At 44.5% G+C, this 20,711-nt stretch overlaps 1 protein-coding gene across 1 annotated transcript; it reads left to right on the top strand.

Moving 5' to 3' along the window:
* The first annotated feature begins 8,005 nt into the window (after positions 1 to 8,005).
* Positions 8,006 to 11,881, top strand: LOC109776652 (uncharacterized). The gene is made up of 2 exons (XM_020335310.4): positions 8,006 to 8,195; positions 8,354 to 11,881. Exon 2 carries the CDS (start codon positions 8,411 to 8,413, stop codon positions 9,593 to 9,595), a length of 1,185 nt encoding a protein of 394 aa, XP_020190899.1. The 5' UTR covers positions 8,006 to 8,195; positions 8,354 to 8,410; the 3' UTR covers positions 9,596 to 11,881.
* Positions 11,882 to 20,711: the final 8,830 nt, after the last annotated feature.

The raw sequence follows: 20,711 nt of genomic DNA, 5'->3' as shown, positions 1-20,711 counted from the left end.
ACATATAACATGAAAAAATGCCACATGACAAGAAACCATAACCTCACTGCCCAAAGGAGACAACATGAATCCCGACGGACAAACTAGACGAGGATCAAAGCTCAAATTAAAGATAAACTCGTAGAAAAGGGGTCCATCGATATATGTCCTAATTAACATACCCGGCTTGACCTAGATGGCAGCCGATTAGTCTTCGTGCATGTGCCCCCAATGACTAGCCCCTTGGAGGAACTCAGTTGTCGCTGTTTAACCCTCGCAGTGATCCGAAGCACATGACACCTAATTTTGCGAGATGACAAGAAACCTTTTTTTAGATTTCTCACCAGAACTACAGCCCTGTACAACACAGCCTGCACGATATGTAGACGATAGCCAATCCAGGCGTGTCTGCTGGAGTCTGGTCACATGCATGGACGAACTGATCTTCCGTGTCTTGCAGGGATCGTCCAGGCACCAACGTCTGTACAACACTTCTCTAGTACTATCGCTCATCTCTCTCTTCTATTAACTCTCCCGACTTGCGGGGCCGGGGAGTGTGCCTATGGTCAGTTCTCAATTGCGGTCCCACATGTGTGTGCAAACGCAATATGACGCGTGTTCCATTCGGAGAGCGGCGTGCCAGACCGACCGACCGTCTGGGGCGCGACGCGAATGCGACGGGCGTGCTGTATACTCCTTACATGTGTACCGCCGTTTTCTTGAGGCTTTGCTCCATGGCGCAATCCATGGATACAAAATTAGTATATTGTACTATTAAAAAGTCGAGGGCGGGGCTTTTCCCGTGCGGTAGGCGGGGTAGTTCCACCTAGTCGGTTCGACAGAGACGCGAGAAGATGAGGGAGTAGGCTGCTGCAAACGTAGGGTTGTGTGATTTGACAGCGAGTTACTGCTGGACAGGTGGGGCCCCGTGATTTGACTTGCCATTATCATTTTAACTGCGGCGCTACAACCGGCGTGAGTCTTCCGATTCCTGACCACCTCCATACAGGTGCCTCTCCCAATGCTCCACCATTTAGAGGCTGGCTCTTGCAAGAGAGCCCACTCCTCCACTTTTTCCTTGCCTCTTTCCTCCACATATGCAAAAATGCCATGTAAAGCGGGCTTATAGCCCACTATTGTACTTGCTCCTACATGTGCTAAGCCTGCCACAGAGGCATAAAGTCTGATGTGGCAGGTTAATTAAGAAGAGAGAGACTAGTTTGGTGACCCCAGGAAGAAACGGTGCTAAGCGCGTGTACCTAGGTGAAAAGACAATTTTGAGTCTATAGCTAATTAAATGAAGCAAACTTAGCAACAAAAACTAAGCACCTATGCATTGGGGACTTGAGTTCCTAAGCCAATTAATGCCCTTAGCACCTCATCTAAGAACCATTTCATTGGAAGAGGTCACTCCTTGGCAAATGCAATAAATACTACGAAGAAAGAGACAGAGAGAAGTAAAAAATACTCTTATAGCCAACCTTATAGCTAACCTTGTTGTAGTATGAGTGACTAAGTGATGACTATGTATGACATGCCAACATCAGATAGCCTAACGCACCGTGTTAAATCTCCAAGGGCGCGACCGCGCGAGCAAGGCGACGGTCGTGGTAGGCGCAACCATGATACGGGCTGCTGGCCGCCTTTGGATCTGAGATCGAACGGTCGCATGCTAAGTTGCTAAAAATTTGCAGAATAACCCTCCAGGATAGGATATTCACCCATAGGTCTAGAATCACGCCATGCAACCATTCGATCTCAGATCCAAGGGCTCTCGGAAGCCCGTATCATGGGAGAATGGAAAACTTCGTATCACCTGTAATTTTCCCGACGCTTGACATGACATCGAAAGCCATTTAATTGGGCGTCGAGTAGACATGACATCTAATTGGGCCCCCATAGTACTGTGCATGAATCCATTTATCCACCAGGCAAGCCACTACCCTGCCGTCCGCACGCCCCACTCAGCATTTTTACAATCGATAAACCGCTGGCAGTTTGCTCCTACTCTTCCCCGGACGTCCTTTAACATTACGTCAGTTTGCTCCTAGTCGTCCCGTCCTTTCACATTACGGCAGTTCCACTAATCCTAACCCTCCTCCCAAATCCATGGCGTCCAAAATCTCCATGATCAGCAGTGAGTACAAGGTTAGAACCATCACCGGCGATTAGTTCGACGTCATCTACACCCGTTCTTCCGCGACGGTGAAAGGATGCCTTGCTCGCTTCAGATGCATGTTTGAAAACTCAAATTATGAGTGGGTCGCTGGGCTAGATGTTGAGTACACCACAACCCTGGACAAAGAGAAGAATCTAAAGGAGCAAGAGAAGATGAAGCCCGCCATGATCCAGGTTTGCGTGCATGACTTATGCTTGGTCTACCACATATGCCATGCCGACGTTGAGTGCGAGGAATTTAAGAACTTTCTCAAGGGCGGTCGAGTCAAATTCATTACTGTAGACTTTACGAACGACAGAAGAGTCCTGGATCGGATAGGCCTCGTTGTAGGCAACCACTTCGACCTCCAGAAGAATGGGCTGGTGCCCTCCCATAATCAGCCTTCAATGCTGACCCTGGTAGGAGCCATGGTTCATCCTTCATACGGTAAACTGAAGAAACCTCCGCACACGTTTCATCGTGCATGACAGTGGAATGTACTAGATATAGACCACATCCACTACACTGCAATGGATAGCTACCTTTGTTTCAATATCTACAAGGGTTGGATGAAGAGCAAGAGCCAAGTGTGCGGTTCAAGCAAAGAAGTATCGGCCAAGAGGAAGAGGGACAAAGACGAAGTCGAGGACGTGGACGAGGACTCTGAGTAAGGTGGCAGTGTCATTGCTCATGGTGGTTCTAATGCAGTGTCTACCGGATTAGTTGCTTAGTTTAATTTCAGGCGTGCTTAGTTTTATTTGAGGGGTGTGTTGTGCTAAGCCCCCAGCAGAACTATGTTATGTTTCTTCTCGTTACTTTAACTCTTCAGTACGTACATACTAGTATTTCTTACAGTTCATCTTTTAGTTGGTATAGTACTGCCACTCGTTTCTTTACATTATTACGTACAATATATATGGCCAACATCATATAGCCAGCAATTTAGTTGTCAAAGAATTTTAGGGTGCTTAGTTTTATTTGAGGGGTGTGTTGTGTTGGACACCATTATTGTGACTCAAATCTATTTTGCCATGTTATAATGACATAAATACCGATGGACCAACATGCCAACTCTCCCTCTATCTCACTACAGTAAAATAAAGTGTGGGGCCTACTTGATCCCAACATCGTTCTTATTTTCCTGTAAAATTATTCGCTTGGTTACTCCTGACAAGCGGGGCCGCACTTATCATTGTGAGAATCGGCTTATTTTTGTCATGTAACATGGTCAACGGGTTTGACGTGAAAATAACAATGTCTAATGGCATTTTTGAGCAAACATCTAACTTAACGATGGCATTTTTGAGATATCTAATTGCATTTTTGAGCAGGCATCTCACGGATCGATGGCATTTTTGAGTAGTTGTAACTTCTAATGGCAAAACTGAGTAGTGATACACAACTAGTGGCATAAATAATAAGAACCCAACAATTAAATAGGTATGCTAATTTATTTAATAGAATTTAGCACCCCATTTAAGCACGTACTAGCTTTTTTAATAGTACTATATGCATAATTTGGCGACGAGCGCTCTCTATATGTACCACCTTTTTTCTTTAATTTCATCTTGTTAGTTTTGCTCCATGGCGCAATCCATCGATACTACTACTGTACAAAAGTATACATTTTTTAAAAGGCTAGAGGGTGGGGCAGTCTAGCTTGGTCGGTTTCACGAGAGGCGAGGGCCTTTGTGATTTGACGGCACATTACTGCTGGAATGCGGGGCCTTGTGATTTGTCTGCTCGTATAAATGTGCCGACGACCTGAGGAGGAGCAAAGAACCGTGCGGTATACTCAAGTTTTCCACTAGAGTACGACGGAGGAGCACGAAACACGGCAGTCCAGTGCCATATGGCGATAAACATGATCTAATTTGCTAGTCATCTCATTGGCTGCATTGTTCTATTCATGCCTCGCAGAGAACGTGACATGTGCGGCGAAACACCCGAAGCAAAAGAAGAAACACAAGAGCAAAAGAAGAAGGAAGATTATCACCCCAAAAAAGAAGGAAGACGCACACACAAGTCTCGGGCGCTGCTCTCACTACATGAAGCGTTGCTGGCCGCGGAGTCGTAACTGCTTCTTCATCGCCTCCATGACCTCCATCTCCTTGCACGTCTCCTCCGCCATCTTCTTCATTCTATCCATGACGCGGAATTTCTCGATGCGAGCCTTCATCATCTGTTCCACGGCCGCATTACGTACCTTGACAGCAGCCGGGTGCTCGATGCGGAGCTTCGCCAACTCCTCCTTCTGTTCCATGACGAGGGCCTGCAGCATCTTCATCGAGGAACTACTATTCTCATGCAGCTTCTTCCAGCCGGCGTTCTCCTCCTTCAGCAGGTCGAGCTCGTGGCAGAGCTTCTCCTTGTCCTCCTGAAGTTGCAGGATTTCGCCAGTCGCCTTCTTCTCCGAGGCAATGCTCTTCTTCAGTAGCATCACCAAGCCGGCGGTCAACTCCCCCTGCTCATTGAGCTCAGCGGGCATGTCGTCGAGGCTCTCCTTCAGCAGCTCCACCAAGCCGTGGATGAACTCCTTCTGCTTATTGAGGTGCTTATTCAGTTGATCGGGCATGCCGCCGAGGGATAACGACTCTAGCGCCGCCAGGTCGGCATGTTCGCCTCCGCGGCTAGGGCGCTCCTGGGAGCCATCGCCTGCCCATAAGAGATCTTTCGAGGTCTCTGCATGGCGGCGAGCCCCCTCTTTTTTTCTGCAGCCTTGGTTGTCGCTCCCTTGTTACGAGTAGTTCTCAACCTAGAGCTCTGCACACCGGCCATGGCAAGGACGGACGAAGAAGGACTTATGAGGAGGAAGGTAGAGTAATTTTTGGTTAGGTAGTTCCCCATTTTATAACCTAAGTACTAGCACTAGTACTAAAACCTGCATAGTGGGAACACGTTCAGGTTTGGTACGTACTAGTAGGTGTGAGAAGGCTTGCACTTAATTGTAGCACTAGTACTTTCAAATGTGATGGGAACGAGGTAAAGATTAATTGATGGTTTTGGTTTCGAGGCCTGAAACGGCTCCCGATGAGTTTAGTGCAACATAAATTTCAAGTACTCCCTCCATCTCAGTTTACAAGGCTTGCACGTGTATCTAGGTCATCAATGTAACTTATATAAAATAAATTGTTTAACATAAAAATATATCATTAAAAATAGAATATTTGAAGTTTGTAATGATATATTTTTCGTAATCTATGCCTCTTATTAAGTTGGTCAAATTAACGACCTAGGTATACGTGCAAGACTTGTAAACTGGCATAGAGGGAGTACTACACTGCTCAAATGCGGTCGAACAAGTCCGTGATGTAACTGGTCGTACATGTCAGACCAAGCCGATGCTTGTCCCTTCAATGAGACGCGGGTCCGACCGACCGTCTGTTGGTGCGACCGACCGTAAATTATTACACGATGGAGACTTCTGGTTGTGGCTTCGGTTGATTGTCACGACCAAGCATTCTAAAACTAGTGATAAATCAATTACCATCTTTTTCCAAACGACCAAGTATTTTCACAGGAATTACAATACATATAGATGGAGTGATTGTCAAGGTTGCAAACCGACATGGCGTTGCAAGTTCACTGCAGCAGAAACCGACTAGGTCACTTCATCGCTAGCGGGGAAGGAAGGCAGCTCACCTCGCCTATGATGCATGCCTAGCGACGCCGCCACAACTGGTCCCGGGATTTGGCTTCTCCTACCGCCCATTTGAACAGTTGCACCGGCTGCTCATGCCATTGCGCAGGCATGCGCGTTCTTTCCTCCGCATTCGACTCCATGAATATGATCTCTGCCATTAGCCCTAGCTCGAAATCAACGCGACGCTGCCAGATGGTGACATCCCTCAGCATCTCTCCCCTGAGATCGACTTGCGCCTCCGCCTTGTGCCGCGCTAGGCGCGGCTCCTTGGAACTTCTCTCCAATCGATGCGACGCTTCCTCGATCTGATTTGCCCTTGCTGCCTACCACCTGAAACGCAGCCCTGGCATGTCCTCCGGCGCCACCGATCTGTGATTCCAGAGCAATGGATCCCCTCTAAAACACATGTGGGTTTCGCTCAAAGGCGGCAGTGCTGCGGGCCACAGCGAGAGGGCAGCCCGCGGGATCCTGTGATCTAAGGGATTATCCATGGCGGGATACAGTGGGCGAGGCGGGGAGGCGAGCCTAGGCGCTGGGAGAGCCCTACGAGGCTAAGATAAAGATAGTACTACTCCACTCCGTCCATATTTAAATACAAAGGCCACCAACAGTAGCCCTGGCAAAAATTGATCATGCTGCTTGCGTCCTGGTTTATTGGCCCCCTTTTTTATGCCACTTTTTATTGGCCCCCTTTATTATGTTAGTGATAAGCACATTTCATATACATAATTTTGGCATTGAATTATACCATTCGTTGAGTTATGCCCATCTATTCTTGCTAAGTTTAGTTGAATATTTGCATGAAAATCATATAATGAATCATTTACTAGTCATTGTGTTTCTTTTGCAGAAAAGTGCGACAAGGCACTATAATCTACAAGTTTCTGTCTAGAAAGAATTGAGGAACAAGATCACGGGCAAGAAGAGAAGAAAGAGGTACTCAAGCTTGAAGAAGATTAAAGCTTAGGGGGACTAGCTTAAGAAGTGGAGGGATCATCTTGTGCCAAAAGAAGGAAGAAGGAGGGCCAAAGTGAAAACATTCAGATCTGATCGGAGGGGATCAAAATCCCTAGCAGCCTCCATTCCCAAACCGGGCCTGGCATCTCCATCTCTCTCCCTCACCCCTCCTTCTCCACCTCCGGCCGCCGCCATGGCCAGGCCGGCGTGGTGGTGCGCCTCCGCCACCCATCCAGCCATCCATCACCAGCACCACCGCACCCCAGCGCGCCACTAACGCCTCCATCCACCACCTGCGCCATCCATTCACCACCACGCCTCGCGCGACCTCTCCCTCCAGCCGGCGCGCCTCTCCCTGCTGCTTTCCCAACTTCTTCCCCTGCTGTTCCTCTTCCTCTCTCCTTGCACCCCCTTGCTGTTGATCTTCTCCACTTACTGCTGCTCTACTTCCTCGCCTCCTTTGCTGCTGCTCCTCTCTCCAGCGCCCCATTCTGCTTCTCCTCTTGCTGCTGCTGCCCCCAACCTCCTGCTGCTATCTCTCTATACTTCCCCTGCTACCCTTCTTCTCTGAACCTACCTACTGCTTCTCTCTCTCTCTCTGAAATATCTGTGCAATTGAGATGTTTGAGACTTTGTAAGGTTCAGACTTTGTAAAATTCAGAATTGAGATGTGTATGGTGTGTAATGTTCAGATTTGACTAGTGCAAGCATCTTGTTATTTGTTCAGTTTGGTACTGGTATAATATAGTACTTGTTATGTTGGATCTGACTAGTTGAGGCCTTGTTAATTTGGCAGATTATTGATTTATTAGAATTTGCTTCTGTGAATTAGTATTCTGCTAGCATATGAATGTGTTCACCCCTTGTGTGTTTGTCCCTTACTGAAATTTATTCCGTTGTCCATGTGTTAGCTCCAGTACATGTGCTATATAAATACATGTGTGTTTGTGATGTAAACCATCTATATTGTGTCTTATAATCTTGTTTCTTCCATCTCTTACATGTTAGATAGTCATTTGTGTTCACTTCCCTTTTATCGATAATGTCCGTGTTAGTATTTCAATTTCTCAAGCATTACGAAAATACCAAAAAGAAAGCAAGTAAAATCTGATCTAGCATTAGACTTGCATCGTCGCCGTCGCCTAGTCCCTGTGGAGAACACGACATCCGTAGGTTCGGGCGAAATATCCCACTGTACTTTCAAACGATCATTTTGGCGCCGTTGCCGGGGACTAGCGTCGAGCGATTTTGTTAGGCTATAGACTAGGTTTTTCTTTTTTTCCCTTTGTGCTATATATGTGATATATCTCTGACCCCTAACCCTTGAGTTATTTTCTCTTTCTTTGCTTGGTCATTCTACAGGTTATTGCATCTTCTCAGATATGGCTTACTATTCAGATCATCATGCTTATGCGAGCAACACTACAAACAGCACGGAAAGTATTCAAGAATCGATAAGTAAGATTTCCCATCGAGTAGATGATTTAGCTCGGCAGCGAGAAGTAGTTTTTGAGGATAGGCCTAGCTCTTATGATCCTTATAGGCCTAGCTCTTATGATCCTTATTCTAGATGCCATCCTTATGTTGCTTCTACATGCCATATTTGTGGATTTCAGGGCCATTCACCCGATGAATGTCAGCGTGGTTACTCTCACCCTCCCGATTGTTATGGCATGAGCTTCGCCCCACAGCCTAGCTCATACCAAAACAATTACTCATATGGGTGGCCTGAAAACCAGAATATGTCATATAGGAACAACAACCCTGAGATCTCACCGTTTGCTTCTAGTAATCATATGCAGGGATTTAGGTATGAAGAGGAGAACAACAACTATGCACCACAGCAATTGTATTCACCTCCTACTCATATACCACAACACCAGGAGATGTTGCCAATGGAGTTAAATGGTCCTCCATTTGGTCAACCAACACCTTCAACACAAGTGCCCATACAAGATGATTTTGATGATATAGACAAGCTCACATTGCTTAGTCTCGAGTTCACTTGGAGTGCCGAAGATGATCCAATTAGGCCGGTGATACTAGAGGAAATGAAGAAGATCAAGAGTGGAAAAGAGCTAGTGGAAGAAGTAAGGAAGATTGAGAAGAACATCAACGCTGGCAGCACTATTTCACAGCTTGAGTTGAGTGTGGCTGAGATATCCATGGATACATGTGAGGTTCCAACACCTTCACATTTAGTTGAGCAAGACACCGAGAGCCCAGAGGAAGAAAGACCTCAGATTGAAGAAGAAATTCTCGAAGCCAAGGAACAAGATGAACCAGAGCTTGAATGCCCAAGTGATCAAGATGAAGATCCGCTACCTATCACTCATGAAGAAGTAAAAGAAGCTGATGTAGTTGAAGACGAAGAACCTGAGATTCATTTTCCTATTATCATACAAGAGCGTGATGTGCCAGGTTTACCTAATCCTCTTGATGTCATGCGTCTGTATAGTTTATTTGCTACTACCTTGCATTACATGATTCCATCACTTAAGATTGATTTGAAAACTCGTATGCTTGGATATGATGATACATACATTGTTGGTGGCATTGCTCTCATTTATGACGATGACACTTATTCTCCTCATGCTAGACTTATGCTTAATGGTAAATATCATCCTCATGTTAGCATTGAGCTTGCTGATTCTTATCATACTCGTCATATTCTATATTCCTATGCTTATATAATTGGATATTCGATTGACGACTTAGAGGGCATCTACCCTATCACTTGTAGTCGTTGTTTGTGTGAGTCCTATTTCAGGTTTTTGCTTGTGCACGATCCACTACATGCTGACCAGGTTCGAGGTGACATTCCTTGGGATCCTGGTGGAGTCAGAGCATGGCGATGAGGAGAAGCAATGGGGCACACATATAGAAGAGTGAAGCTGGAGCATGCACGAGGAAGCAAAGGAGAAGAGCTGCAGTTGGTGAGATGATCGAGCGAGTGCTACACCATCAAAGCCCGGTGAGCTGTTTCATGACCCATTCCGAATACTATCATCATTTATTGATACTTGCTGAAATCAAATGTTATTTGGGTTGCTTAAGCCATGTCTTAAATGTTGCCCCACTGAATTTTATTTGACATATGGTGCTTGATGAGAATATGCGAACAGATTGTTGAATGCCATGTAAACTAGTGATCTACATATTGCTTGCTTTGCTGAAATTAGTGAAAGCTATTAGTTTTGAGTGCTCAAATCCCTAGTACACTAGAAAACTTAATCATTTTCTGCTTTTACCTCGATACACCTAGATCATTAAGTGTCAGGTGCTGAGTTTGTGCCTAATGTGTTCCCATTCAGAGCAATCACTTACCACTATGGATTAGCATGCTATGTTCTCTGGATCGGTAGCATGTGAACTAGACATGGATGAGTGATGATTCTTGTTTTTGTTCATTTGAAAAATGAAAAAAAAATTATATCTTTTAATGAATAATAAGTCTGACTACCTACAGTAGCATGTCATGTTCCCTGGATCGGTGGCATGTGAAATCGGGTTAGCTTGGGCAGTAATTAATAAATAAATATGCAATTGTCGAACCAGGTGTATACCATGTTCTCTGGATCGGTGGTATGTTCCTTTGGGGAGACAAACAAAAAAAACTAATAATTGGTCGAGCCAGGTGTATACCATGTTCACGGGATCGGTGGTATGTTCCTTTGGTGAGACTGATAAAATATTATAATTACTAACTTCAAATTTAATAAGTGGTTCAACCACAATATTATATTTCTGCAAATAAGTGATTTAATTCAAGTTCCTTTTGTTCTCAGGATCATGCTCTCTTTAGGAACCTTTTGGCACAATCAGCATTTGAACTTGCTAATCTTCGTTTATCATTGCAAAAGTTTAAAATGGTCAAGTCTACTAGTATCCTACTGCTTTGTAGCACTCTAACCATTAATTTTCACTAACGAAGTCTGAAGCATGCACTGTTTAGAGATCTACTTCACTTGACATTCTGCAGTCAGTTCACAATTCACTATCTAGTTCTTGTCATATTCCTTTGCTTGAGGACAAGCAAAGATTTAAGTGTGGGGAAACTTGATAAGCACATTTCATATACATAATTTTGGCATTGAATTATACCATTCGTTGAGTTATGCCCATCTATTCTTGCTAAGTTTAGTTGAATATTTGCATGAAAATCATATAATGAATCATTTACTAGTCATTGTGTTTCTTTTGCAGAAAAGTGCGACAAGGCACTATAATCTACAAGTTTCTGTCTAGAAAGAATTGAGGAACAAGATCACGGGCAAGAAGAGAAGAAAGAGGGACTCAAGCTTGAAGAAGATTAAAGCTTAGGGGGGCTAGCTTAAGAAGTGGAGGGATCATCTTGTGCCAAAAGAAGGAAGAAGGAGGGCCAAAGTGAAAACATTCAGATCTGATCGGAGGGGATCAAAATCCCTAGCAGCCTCCATTCCCAAACCGGGCCTGGCATCTCCATCTCTCTCCCTCACCCCTCCTTCTCCACCTCCGGCCGCCGCCACGGCCAGGCCGGCGTGGTGGTGCGCCTCCGCCACCCATCCAGCCATCCATCACCAGCACCACCGCACCCCAGCGCGCCACTAACGCCTCCATCCACCACCTGCGCCATCCATTCACCACCACACCTCGCGCGACCTCTCCCTCCAGCCGGCGCGCCTCTCCCTGCTGCTTTCCCAATTTCTTCTTCCCCTGCTGTTCCTCTTCCTCTCTCCTTGCGCCCCCTTGCTGCTGATCTTCTCCACTTACTGCTGCTCTACTTCCTTGCCTCCTTTGCTGCTGCTCCTCTCTCCAGCGCCCCATTCTGCTTCTCCTCTTGCTGCTGCTGCCCCCAACCTCCTGCTGCTATCTCTCTATACTTCCCCTGCTACCCTTCTTCTCTGAACCTACCTACTGCTTCTCTCTCTCTCTCTGAAATATCTGTGCAATTGAGATGTTTGAGACTTTGTAAGGTTCAGACTTTGTAAAATTCAGAATTGAGATGTGTATGGTGTGTAATGTTCAGATTTGACTAGTGCAAGCATCTTGTTATTTGTTCAGTTTGGTACTGGTATAATATAGTACTTGTTATGTTGGATCTGACTAGTTGAGGCCTTGTTAATTTGGCAGATTATTGATTTATTAGAATTTGCTTCTGTGAATTAGTATTCTGCTAGCATATGAATGTGTTCACCCCTTGTGTGTTTGTCCCTTACTGAAATTTATTCCGTTGTCCATGTGTTAGCTCCAGTACATGTGCTATATAAATACATGTGTGTTTGTGATGTAAACCATCTATATTGTGTCTTATAATCTTGTTTCTTCCATCTCTTACATGTTAGATAGTCATTTGTGTTCACTTCCCTTTTATCGATAATGTCCGTGTTAGTATTTCAATTTCTCAAGCATTACAAAAATACCAAAAAGAAAGCAAGTAAAATCTGATCTAGCTTTAGACTTGCATCGTCGCCGTCGCCTAGTCCCTGTGGAGAACATGACATCCGTAGGTTCGGGCAAAATATCCCGCTGTATTTTCAAACGATTAGCGTCAAATTATCACATGGGGTGGATCTTCGTATAAAAATACGTCCGCCCGTGTACCCGCGTGTCCGTCGTATAAAAATACGTCCGCCCGTGTACCCGCGTGTCCGTGCGAGGCAATGAGTGCGTGCGTGGCGTGCATGCACATCTTCGCTTCGTGCATGTACCGCCAGTGTGGCTCAGAGAGGACGAGTACATTCTTCTGGAACTAGCAGCACGTCACTGTGATCAATCCACACAAGGAGGTCGCGACAACGCCTCCACATGTGCCACGTGGCTTCATGAACTGTAAGAGAGACACTGTGTAGCGTGCCATTGGAATTCTAATTTACGTGTTTTGCACATACTCAAAGTACTAGTAAGGTACACATGCATTGCACGCATCAGATTTGGCAACCAAATTATGAATAAATACCACACTATAGCATGTAAGCTCCGAGTCATATATGCCTGATGTAGACCTTCGTTTAATTCTTATGGTTCATCTCATTCAAAATCAATTAGTTTTTATAAGAAAGCTAGGGCCTCTTTGATTCGTAGGATTTCCAAAACGTGGGAATAGGAAAAACATGGGATTAGAGTGGAATGTCGTCTTGAATCCTACAGGATTGTACGAGTGTTTGATTGTGCATAGAAAAAACGTAGGGTTCTTTCAAAAAGGTTTGAGTGGATGGGATGTTTCCTATGAAATCTAGTGCAAATGAATCCTATGAAAAAATTCCTATGGTTTACAATCCTACGAATCAAACAACCAAGATAGGAAAAATTCCTAAGGATTAGAATCCTCCAAAATTCCTTTGAGAATCCTTTGAATCAAAGATGCCCTTAATCTATTTTATGATTCATGGAATTGTGCGTTGTAAAGCATAAAGTAAAAACAAATAATGGCAATTCAACTAGAAAAAAGGTTTGGGTAGTTATGGTACGGAAGATTCTAGAACAAAGGAGAAGCACTTATGTTTTGAGGTTTGTGCATTATGCTTAAGTTCAACCATGGAGTCTGCTAGATTGTACATGTGGCAAAATCTGGTGGGGGCTAGAAGATGGTGCGAGGGGCCAAGTGAAGGGAGACTATGAAGGAGTGCACAAGTGTAAGATCAATATTTAAAGAGAGGGGGCGAGAACGTGCGCTGTTGCGCGCAGTGGCGGAGCCATGAAAAATAAATGAGCTAGGGGGCCAAGCATTGCTAATCCTTTATGAGGAGGGCCAATTCATCAACTTAAACCATTTTACCTGCAATTGTCTAATGATCACATTCATATTAGCCTCGATATATAGTGATGTTAGGGGGGGGGGGCAGGGCCCTTCCTGCCCCTGTCTTCGCCACTGTGCGCGCGTCTGAGAGATGAAGCGGAAGGCATGGATGATGAGAGGGGGCCGTTGGATATATAATTAATGTGGGTGTATTATCTATGTAATCCTATATAGAGAGGTATAGATTGATCGATGTGGACGTGGGAAAGAGGGTGAGACCTCACTAGATATATAGATTGATCGGTTTGTGTGGAAAACTGTGAAAGACCTAGCTATATATACACACACATAGAGGAACATCGGTCATTGCACATGCACATGAGAGATAAAGAATGCCCGGTATGATCGATTTGCCATTATTTGTTTTTACTTTATGCGTTACAACGCACAATTCCATGAATCTTAAAATAGATTAGCTTTCTTATAAAAACTAGATGATTTTGAATGAAATGAACTATAAGAATTAAACGAACATCTACATCATGCATATATGACTCAAAGCTTACATGCTATAATGTGGTATTTATTCATAATTTGGTTGCCAAATCTCATGCGTGCAATGCATGTGTACCTTACTAGTCTAAATGGTGTTTGTGTGTGTGTTGTGCGTGTTAAACACATTGTACGTAGTATATCATACATGGTTTAGATTCCGAACATCTAGCTAGAGCATACATGTACTATGATTTGAATTCAACATAAAATGGATACATATATTTGAATTTAAGATCGTATGTACATGTAGTTCGTATTTATATAGGAATTTACTTCTCCTATATTCATGTCATGTGTTGTGAAGATAATATTTAGATGGTTGTATAACTAACCCGAGTACAATCTTATTCAAACAGGGAAAATGTACTTAAATTTAGTCCATATGCTAGACAACACACATTGTTTTTTTATTGTTGAGGGAAGTGCAAATTGTTTTGGTACTCTACACATTATGTTTGTTGTCCCCATTTTTTTTTGTATTTGAATGCATTTCTAGTAATATAGTAAAACGGGACATCGCTCTCTCTAGTGATGAGGTGTGAATTGTCTTTTTTTGGTACACGTTAAGCTTGTTCTCCCGCAATTTCAAGCCGGGCCTTGTTATGCCGAAATTTCAAGCTAGCGTCTCTATCTATTGTGCTGCGAAACTCCCGCCTCTTCAACGCGCGCCTTGTTACCCTGAAATATTTAAGATATATCTTTGTCTCGTTGTGCTCAGACAACTACCTCCATCTCAACCCGCGCCTTGCTATTCCAAAATTACAACGCGCGCGAAAACTCCCACCTCCTGTGAAATCCCGACACGCAAAATGCCCGTGATACCCCTGAACCGAAAGAACTGCCTAACTCAAATCGGTGGGGGCACTTTCATAACTTACCCCACATTTCGGACAAGCGCGTCCCTAAGCCATGGTTCCCCACTCCCATCCCATCCACCCACCCATTCGTACACCGAGGCCGCGAAAACCCGCGAAGCCCTGCAGCCTCCTCCGTCCGCCACCCAGCCGGAGCCTCTTCCCCGACGACGTCGTCCACAGCAACACCTCGACGTCTCTCATCCACCGTACCGGATGAGGATCCGTCATCGATCTCGTCGTCCCGCCGGTTCAGCCACCCCGTCCTCCACCTCCAAGGAGCTGCCCCGACGTTCCCCTCGTCTTTCGCGCCACCTCCATTCCCACACCACCGTCTTCACCTGCACCACCGGAAGAGCATCATCATCACCGTTTCCTCGGATGAAGCTGAGGCCTAATCGGCGCCACCAAAGAGGTTGTACACTAATTGCCGCATTTTCTTCTTGATTCGATCTCATGGTGCTGCCGGCGCTCGGTCCTGAGACGACACGGTGCGGCTCCATCCACGGCGGCGTCGCCGGCCACTTCCTCCATGGCGTCGCTCCCTCGGCGGCGACGTCCACATCAGTAGGAGCTGCTGCTGCTTTAGCTCTCGCGCGCGCTGCTGCTCCGCTCTTGCTCTCAGTCCCCTGCGTGGTCTGCTCTTGCTATTGCTCTTGCTCTTGCTCTTGTTGTTGCTCTCGCTCTTACTCTTGCTTGCGATGCTGCTCCGATTTAGCTACACTTTAGTCGACTAAATCGACTTTTGGGTCAGTCGATTTTAAGGGGGTGGGGGGCTCGCCGAAGTTAAGGAAGAACCAGCCCCAGCGGGGAGGGGGGCTCGCCAGAGAGGTACCCCACTATCTATCTTAGGGTTCAGGTTGGGGGCGGTGGTCGCCGACGGTGGTGGGGCGGTGGCGTGGGGATCACCGGAGAAAAAGCTCGGCAGGGGAGGCCTAGAGGGATGGCCGGGGCGGCGGCGGACCGGCGGTGGGGAGTGGTTTCGGGGCGGGCGGGGCGGCGCATCACCGGCGGCGGGCGGCGGAGGGCGGCGGTTTGGTCGGTGGTGGCTGGCGGCTCAGGGGGTGGAGGTTGAAGATGAACTGCAGGCCCTTGATTTCGTATCCAACGACTGGAAAATTGACTGACCATAGATGAAAAATTCAGTCGACTGACGTGTAGCCTCACCTGATGCTGCTACACGACTGCCCCGGATCTTGCACACGCTGTTGATGCTGCTGCTGCTACTACTTTTCTGCTACTAATGCGTTCAGTTTCGACAGTAAAATTCAGTTTCGACAGCAAAATTCAGTTTTGATAGTTAAGTTCAGTTTCGACAGTTAAATTCAGTTTCGACAGTTAAGTTCAGAGATGAGCGGCTGATGTATTTTACATCTAGCACTTTGTGGTTATGTATTTTACGTCATCTATTGGAGATGCTATTAGAATTCCACTTAGGTTAATGTTGTCTCTCCTGTCCTGTTTCAGCCTCGGCGTCGTACAACTCACCGGAGCTGCTCCAACGACGAAACCCTCCATCACAGCGGAGCAGTACCCCGGGCTCCATCTCAAGATGCCTAAGCTCGTCTTCCCCTCCTCCGACAGCCAAGTCAGCCGGATCATCCTCACTGACCAACCCAATCACACTGAGATCGACATGGATTCGCCAAAGAGGTTATACACTTGTTGCATCTCTTTTTTACTCTACATGTTATATATATTGTCCACTGAGCACACGCAACAACGTGAAATACGATTAGTTTCTCCTACTATATGACAAGCAGTGAGGTACCAAGCAACTTAGCTATCCGTGATAGACTCTCTTGTACGCCATCATTATTTATCTCTGCGCGTTTGAGCTGTGCATTTGTCGATGGGCCTGGGAGTTGAGCTAGTAGGGCAGTTGCCTGGGTCCAAAGTAGTAGAAGTAGCACAAAAATATTTTTTGAGTGTAGGCTTTTCCTTGCTCAAGCCTTCCTGCTAGAATCGCCAGTGCTTGAAAGGAAAAGTGAAGGAAAAACATAGGAATTGGAAAGTTTCCTATGGTACTACTATTCATGCATTTGGTTCAAAGGAATGGAGCAAAGGAAAACTGTAGCATTTGTTCCTTTCGTGTATCCTTGAAAGAAAACCCGTAGGAATTTTAATATCCACTTGTCCTCCTTTTCAAATTCCTATTCATGAAGCACAAGACTAAGAGATAGTAGCATAATAGCATTATAACTGTACATTTTCTTGTGGTTCAACTTAATCTCACCATGCTTCTTTGTATCATGTAATCTTCCAATTCTTGTGAATCAAACACCCAGATTGGAAGAAATCATGTGTTTTTAAATTCTCTGTTTTGCACGTGCATTCCTATCCTATTCCTGTCTATTTCCTATCCCTGCATTGTTAGAATCCTCAAATTCAAACAAGCCCTTACACAATTACTTCTGTTACAGATATGTGTCAAAGAAAACCTTGTGTGGTTTGTCCTGCTCCTGCTGCGCTGTGTTCCACCCTAGCTCAGCTGCTCCAACGACGGAAGGGTTCACCACAGCAGGGATCCGCTCTCCAGACTGTCTTTTGCCGCCTCAGATCTTCTTCCCCGCCGCCGGTAGCCACGACACCTGCATTACCATCATCAACTGAGTAGATGACCTTGAGGACTACACGGGTCCGCAAGAGAGGTCGCACTCTTCCGTGTCTGCTTACGTTATGCATCGCTTAATATGATGACATGCTACTTTATCGTCATGTTCACCTATTAGACTCCGAGTCAGGTCCAAACTAATGCTGAAACTTGAGTTTTAAAATGGTTGTGGGGTACATATTGGGGCAGCAATCAGTACTATTTGTCTACTATCTGGTAATCTCATGTGTCTACTATGAGTTTCATGTTGGGTGCAAACAAACATTAAAGGGGCCATTATCTGTATTTTTTAACTAAAGCTATTATCTGCCTGCTATCATTGGTTTTGGGTCTATCCACAGTTTGCTACCATCACTCTGGATTTGTGCATGCACTCCTTACATAATCTCACTATGTTTTATTCCTATGCATGTCAGTTATAGTACACAATGGAACTGAACATGTAGAGCAAAAGAGACGAGCCTTGCGTGGCAACAAAATTTCATGCAGATGTCGCTCCATGGTGGGCGCAAAGGCAGCCCCCGCTCCACCCATTTCGGATCGTAATCAAGAGGAAGATAATTGTTCTGAGGGGGATTCAGAACAAGAAGACCACTCCTATTTACCCCCTGAGGTCTTCGCTCTAACTTGGCATGCTGATGTTGGTAATATCATGCATATGGTGCCTTGCATTGCTTACTGTATACATCAAATATGCCATCTGCTTAGTTTAGACATGCTTTGTGCCAATGCCATCTGTTTAGTTTCTTTATTGTATATGTGAATCATGCAATGCCATCTTGTTTAGCCAGACATCATATATGTGAATTTTGCAATGCCGCCCTGGTTAGCCAGTCATCTTATATGTGAATTATATTATGCCATCATTTTTTATTACATGTTAAATTTGTCAACAATTTTAGTACATTCAATTACTCTTCCTGTGCATCAGCCATTCGGCACGGTCATGGAAAAGTCTAGAGTGGAAACAAGGTCTTCAGAGCTTGCAATGCTATCTGACGAAGCGCATGTCTTGCTGGTTACAGATAGCTCCTCAGAGGAGGATTCAGAGACAGATGACCAGTCCTATTCCCCCCCCCCCCGAGGTGCATGCTCTAACTTGGCAGGGTTATGTTGCTCATATCGTGCATATGGTATCTTGCATTGCTATGTCATTTGCTTAGTTTAGACGTGCTTTGTGTGAATGCCACCTGTTTAGTGTCTAATTACCATATATGTGAATTATGCAATGCCATCTTGTTGCAAGACATTATATATGTGAATTATGCAATGCTATCTTGTTGCAAGGCATTATATATGTGAATTATGCAATGCCATGCTGTTTAGCCAAGCATCATATATGTGAATTATATCATGCCGTCCTTTTTTTCGTATTTCTTGTTGCATTTGTCGACAATGTTTGTATATTCAACCGCTCTTCCTGTGCATCAGCCATTTGAATTGGTGATGGAGAAATCTGGAGTGAAAACAATGTCTTCAGAGCAGACAATGCTACCTGCTGAAGCAGATATCTTGCTGGTTACAGATAGCTCTTCAGAGGAGGATTTAGAAGCAGATGACCAGTCCTATTATCCCCCTGAGGTGTATGCTCAAACTTGGTAGGGTTATATACCTCATATCATCATATGTTGTATTGCAATGCTTAGTTTTTACATCATATACACAATATTGAATGCCATCTCCTTAGTTGACACATCATATATGCGATTGCCCTGTGCTCACTTGATTAGTATATAAATCATATATTTGAATTATATCATGCCATGATGTTTACATAGACAGCATGTATCTGAATTATGGCATGCCAACCCATTTTCTAAAGACATAAAATAGTTATATCATCTCATCCTATTTACATAGCCATCATATTTTGAATTATGTCATTCTATCCGTGAATTATATCATGCCATCATGTTTCCATCGACGGCATGTTTGTGATTTATGGCATGCCAACCACTTTAATAGACACATCGTATAGTTATATCATGTCATCCTATTTACATAGTCATCATATTTTGAAGTATGTCATTCTATCCTGTTTAGTTAGCCATCATACATGTGAAATTGTGTCATGCTATCCTATTTAATTATCCATCATATATGTGAAATTATGTCCTCCTATTCTGTTTGGTTAGACAACATAAATGTGAATTATTTCATGCCCTGTTTTCTTCCCTACTATCCATTGCACCTGTCTATCTTACAATGTATGTACATTCAATTACTTTTCTTGTTTATCAGCCATTTCAATTGGAGGGGGCGATGGCAGTATCTGTGGGAGTAAAAACACGGTCTTCAGAAAAGATCGTGCTACATGTCGATGCAGATAGAACCACGGTTGTACTTGCCCAAGAACCAGCTCCACCACACATAACCCAGACTCACGCAGACTGTACCCCTACCCAGTTGGACAGAGAACCAGCTACACCCCTTCTAACCCCAACCCTAGCAGATAGTAACCCAGTTCCAGTTGACACAACACCATCTCCACCACAGAGCACCCAAACACGAGCAGTTAGTAAGGCAACTGAAGTGCCCAAAGCACGAGGACCACCACTTCGAACCCCAAGTCAATGCTTAAAGCAGAAGAAGAATTATTCTCAGGTCAGGTTCCGTAGCTATGGTTCATACTACTTTGCTCTTGCATCACTATATTTACTTATACCAACTAATTTCAAATTTGAAGGATGCAATTGAAACTCCAATGGCGCAACAGGTATGTTTTAAACCTGTTTCTTTAACGTGTTTGCTGTTGTAACTTGCTCTATGTTGATTTCAGTTTCAATTGAATAAACAGTTATGTTCTCATGCCATGCACATTACAAGTGTTTTTATTGCTGTGTAGTTTCCCACGCTTATATTCTGTCTATGTTGCTTTGTCTTAAATAGATATGATTCGAACTGTATCTATCTTGATTTGGCAACATAAACTAGAATGATATAGACCATACAATGACCAAACTACATAGATATATGTTTGTTTCATGCTATTATCCTGTCCACCTTACTACTGAACTGGTTTACTAAAATGAGTTTCATATACTACATAGTAAACTTGTGATGCGTTTGTTTGTTTCTCTTTTAGAACGCGGATAAAATATTGGAGAAGAGTACCCCATTATGCAATGGTAAAGGAAGTAATGCAGATAAGGTTCAAGATAGTGAGACATCCCTGTTGGTATCCAAGGAAGCTGATGAAAACTATATTGAAGACACTGAGACAACCCCAAAGT

Source organism: Aegilops tauschii, chromosome 3 (assembly GCF_002575655.3).
Source record: "Aegilops tauschii subsp. strangulata cultivar AL8/78 chromosome 3, Aet v6.0, whole genome shotgun sequence".
NCBI lineage: Eukaryota > Viridiplantae > Streptophyta > Magnoliopsida > Poales > Poaceae > Aegilops > Aegilops tauschii.
Note: the sequence above shows the minus strand (reverse complement) of the source record. Positions and strands in the feature narration are given on the sequence as shown.

Excerpts from the sequence above, each read along its gene's own strand:
- LOC109776652 (XM_020335310.4), top strand. The coding sequence starts at position 8,411 with ATGAGCTTCGCCCCACAGCCTAGCTCATACCAAAACAATTACTCATAT.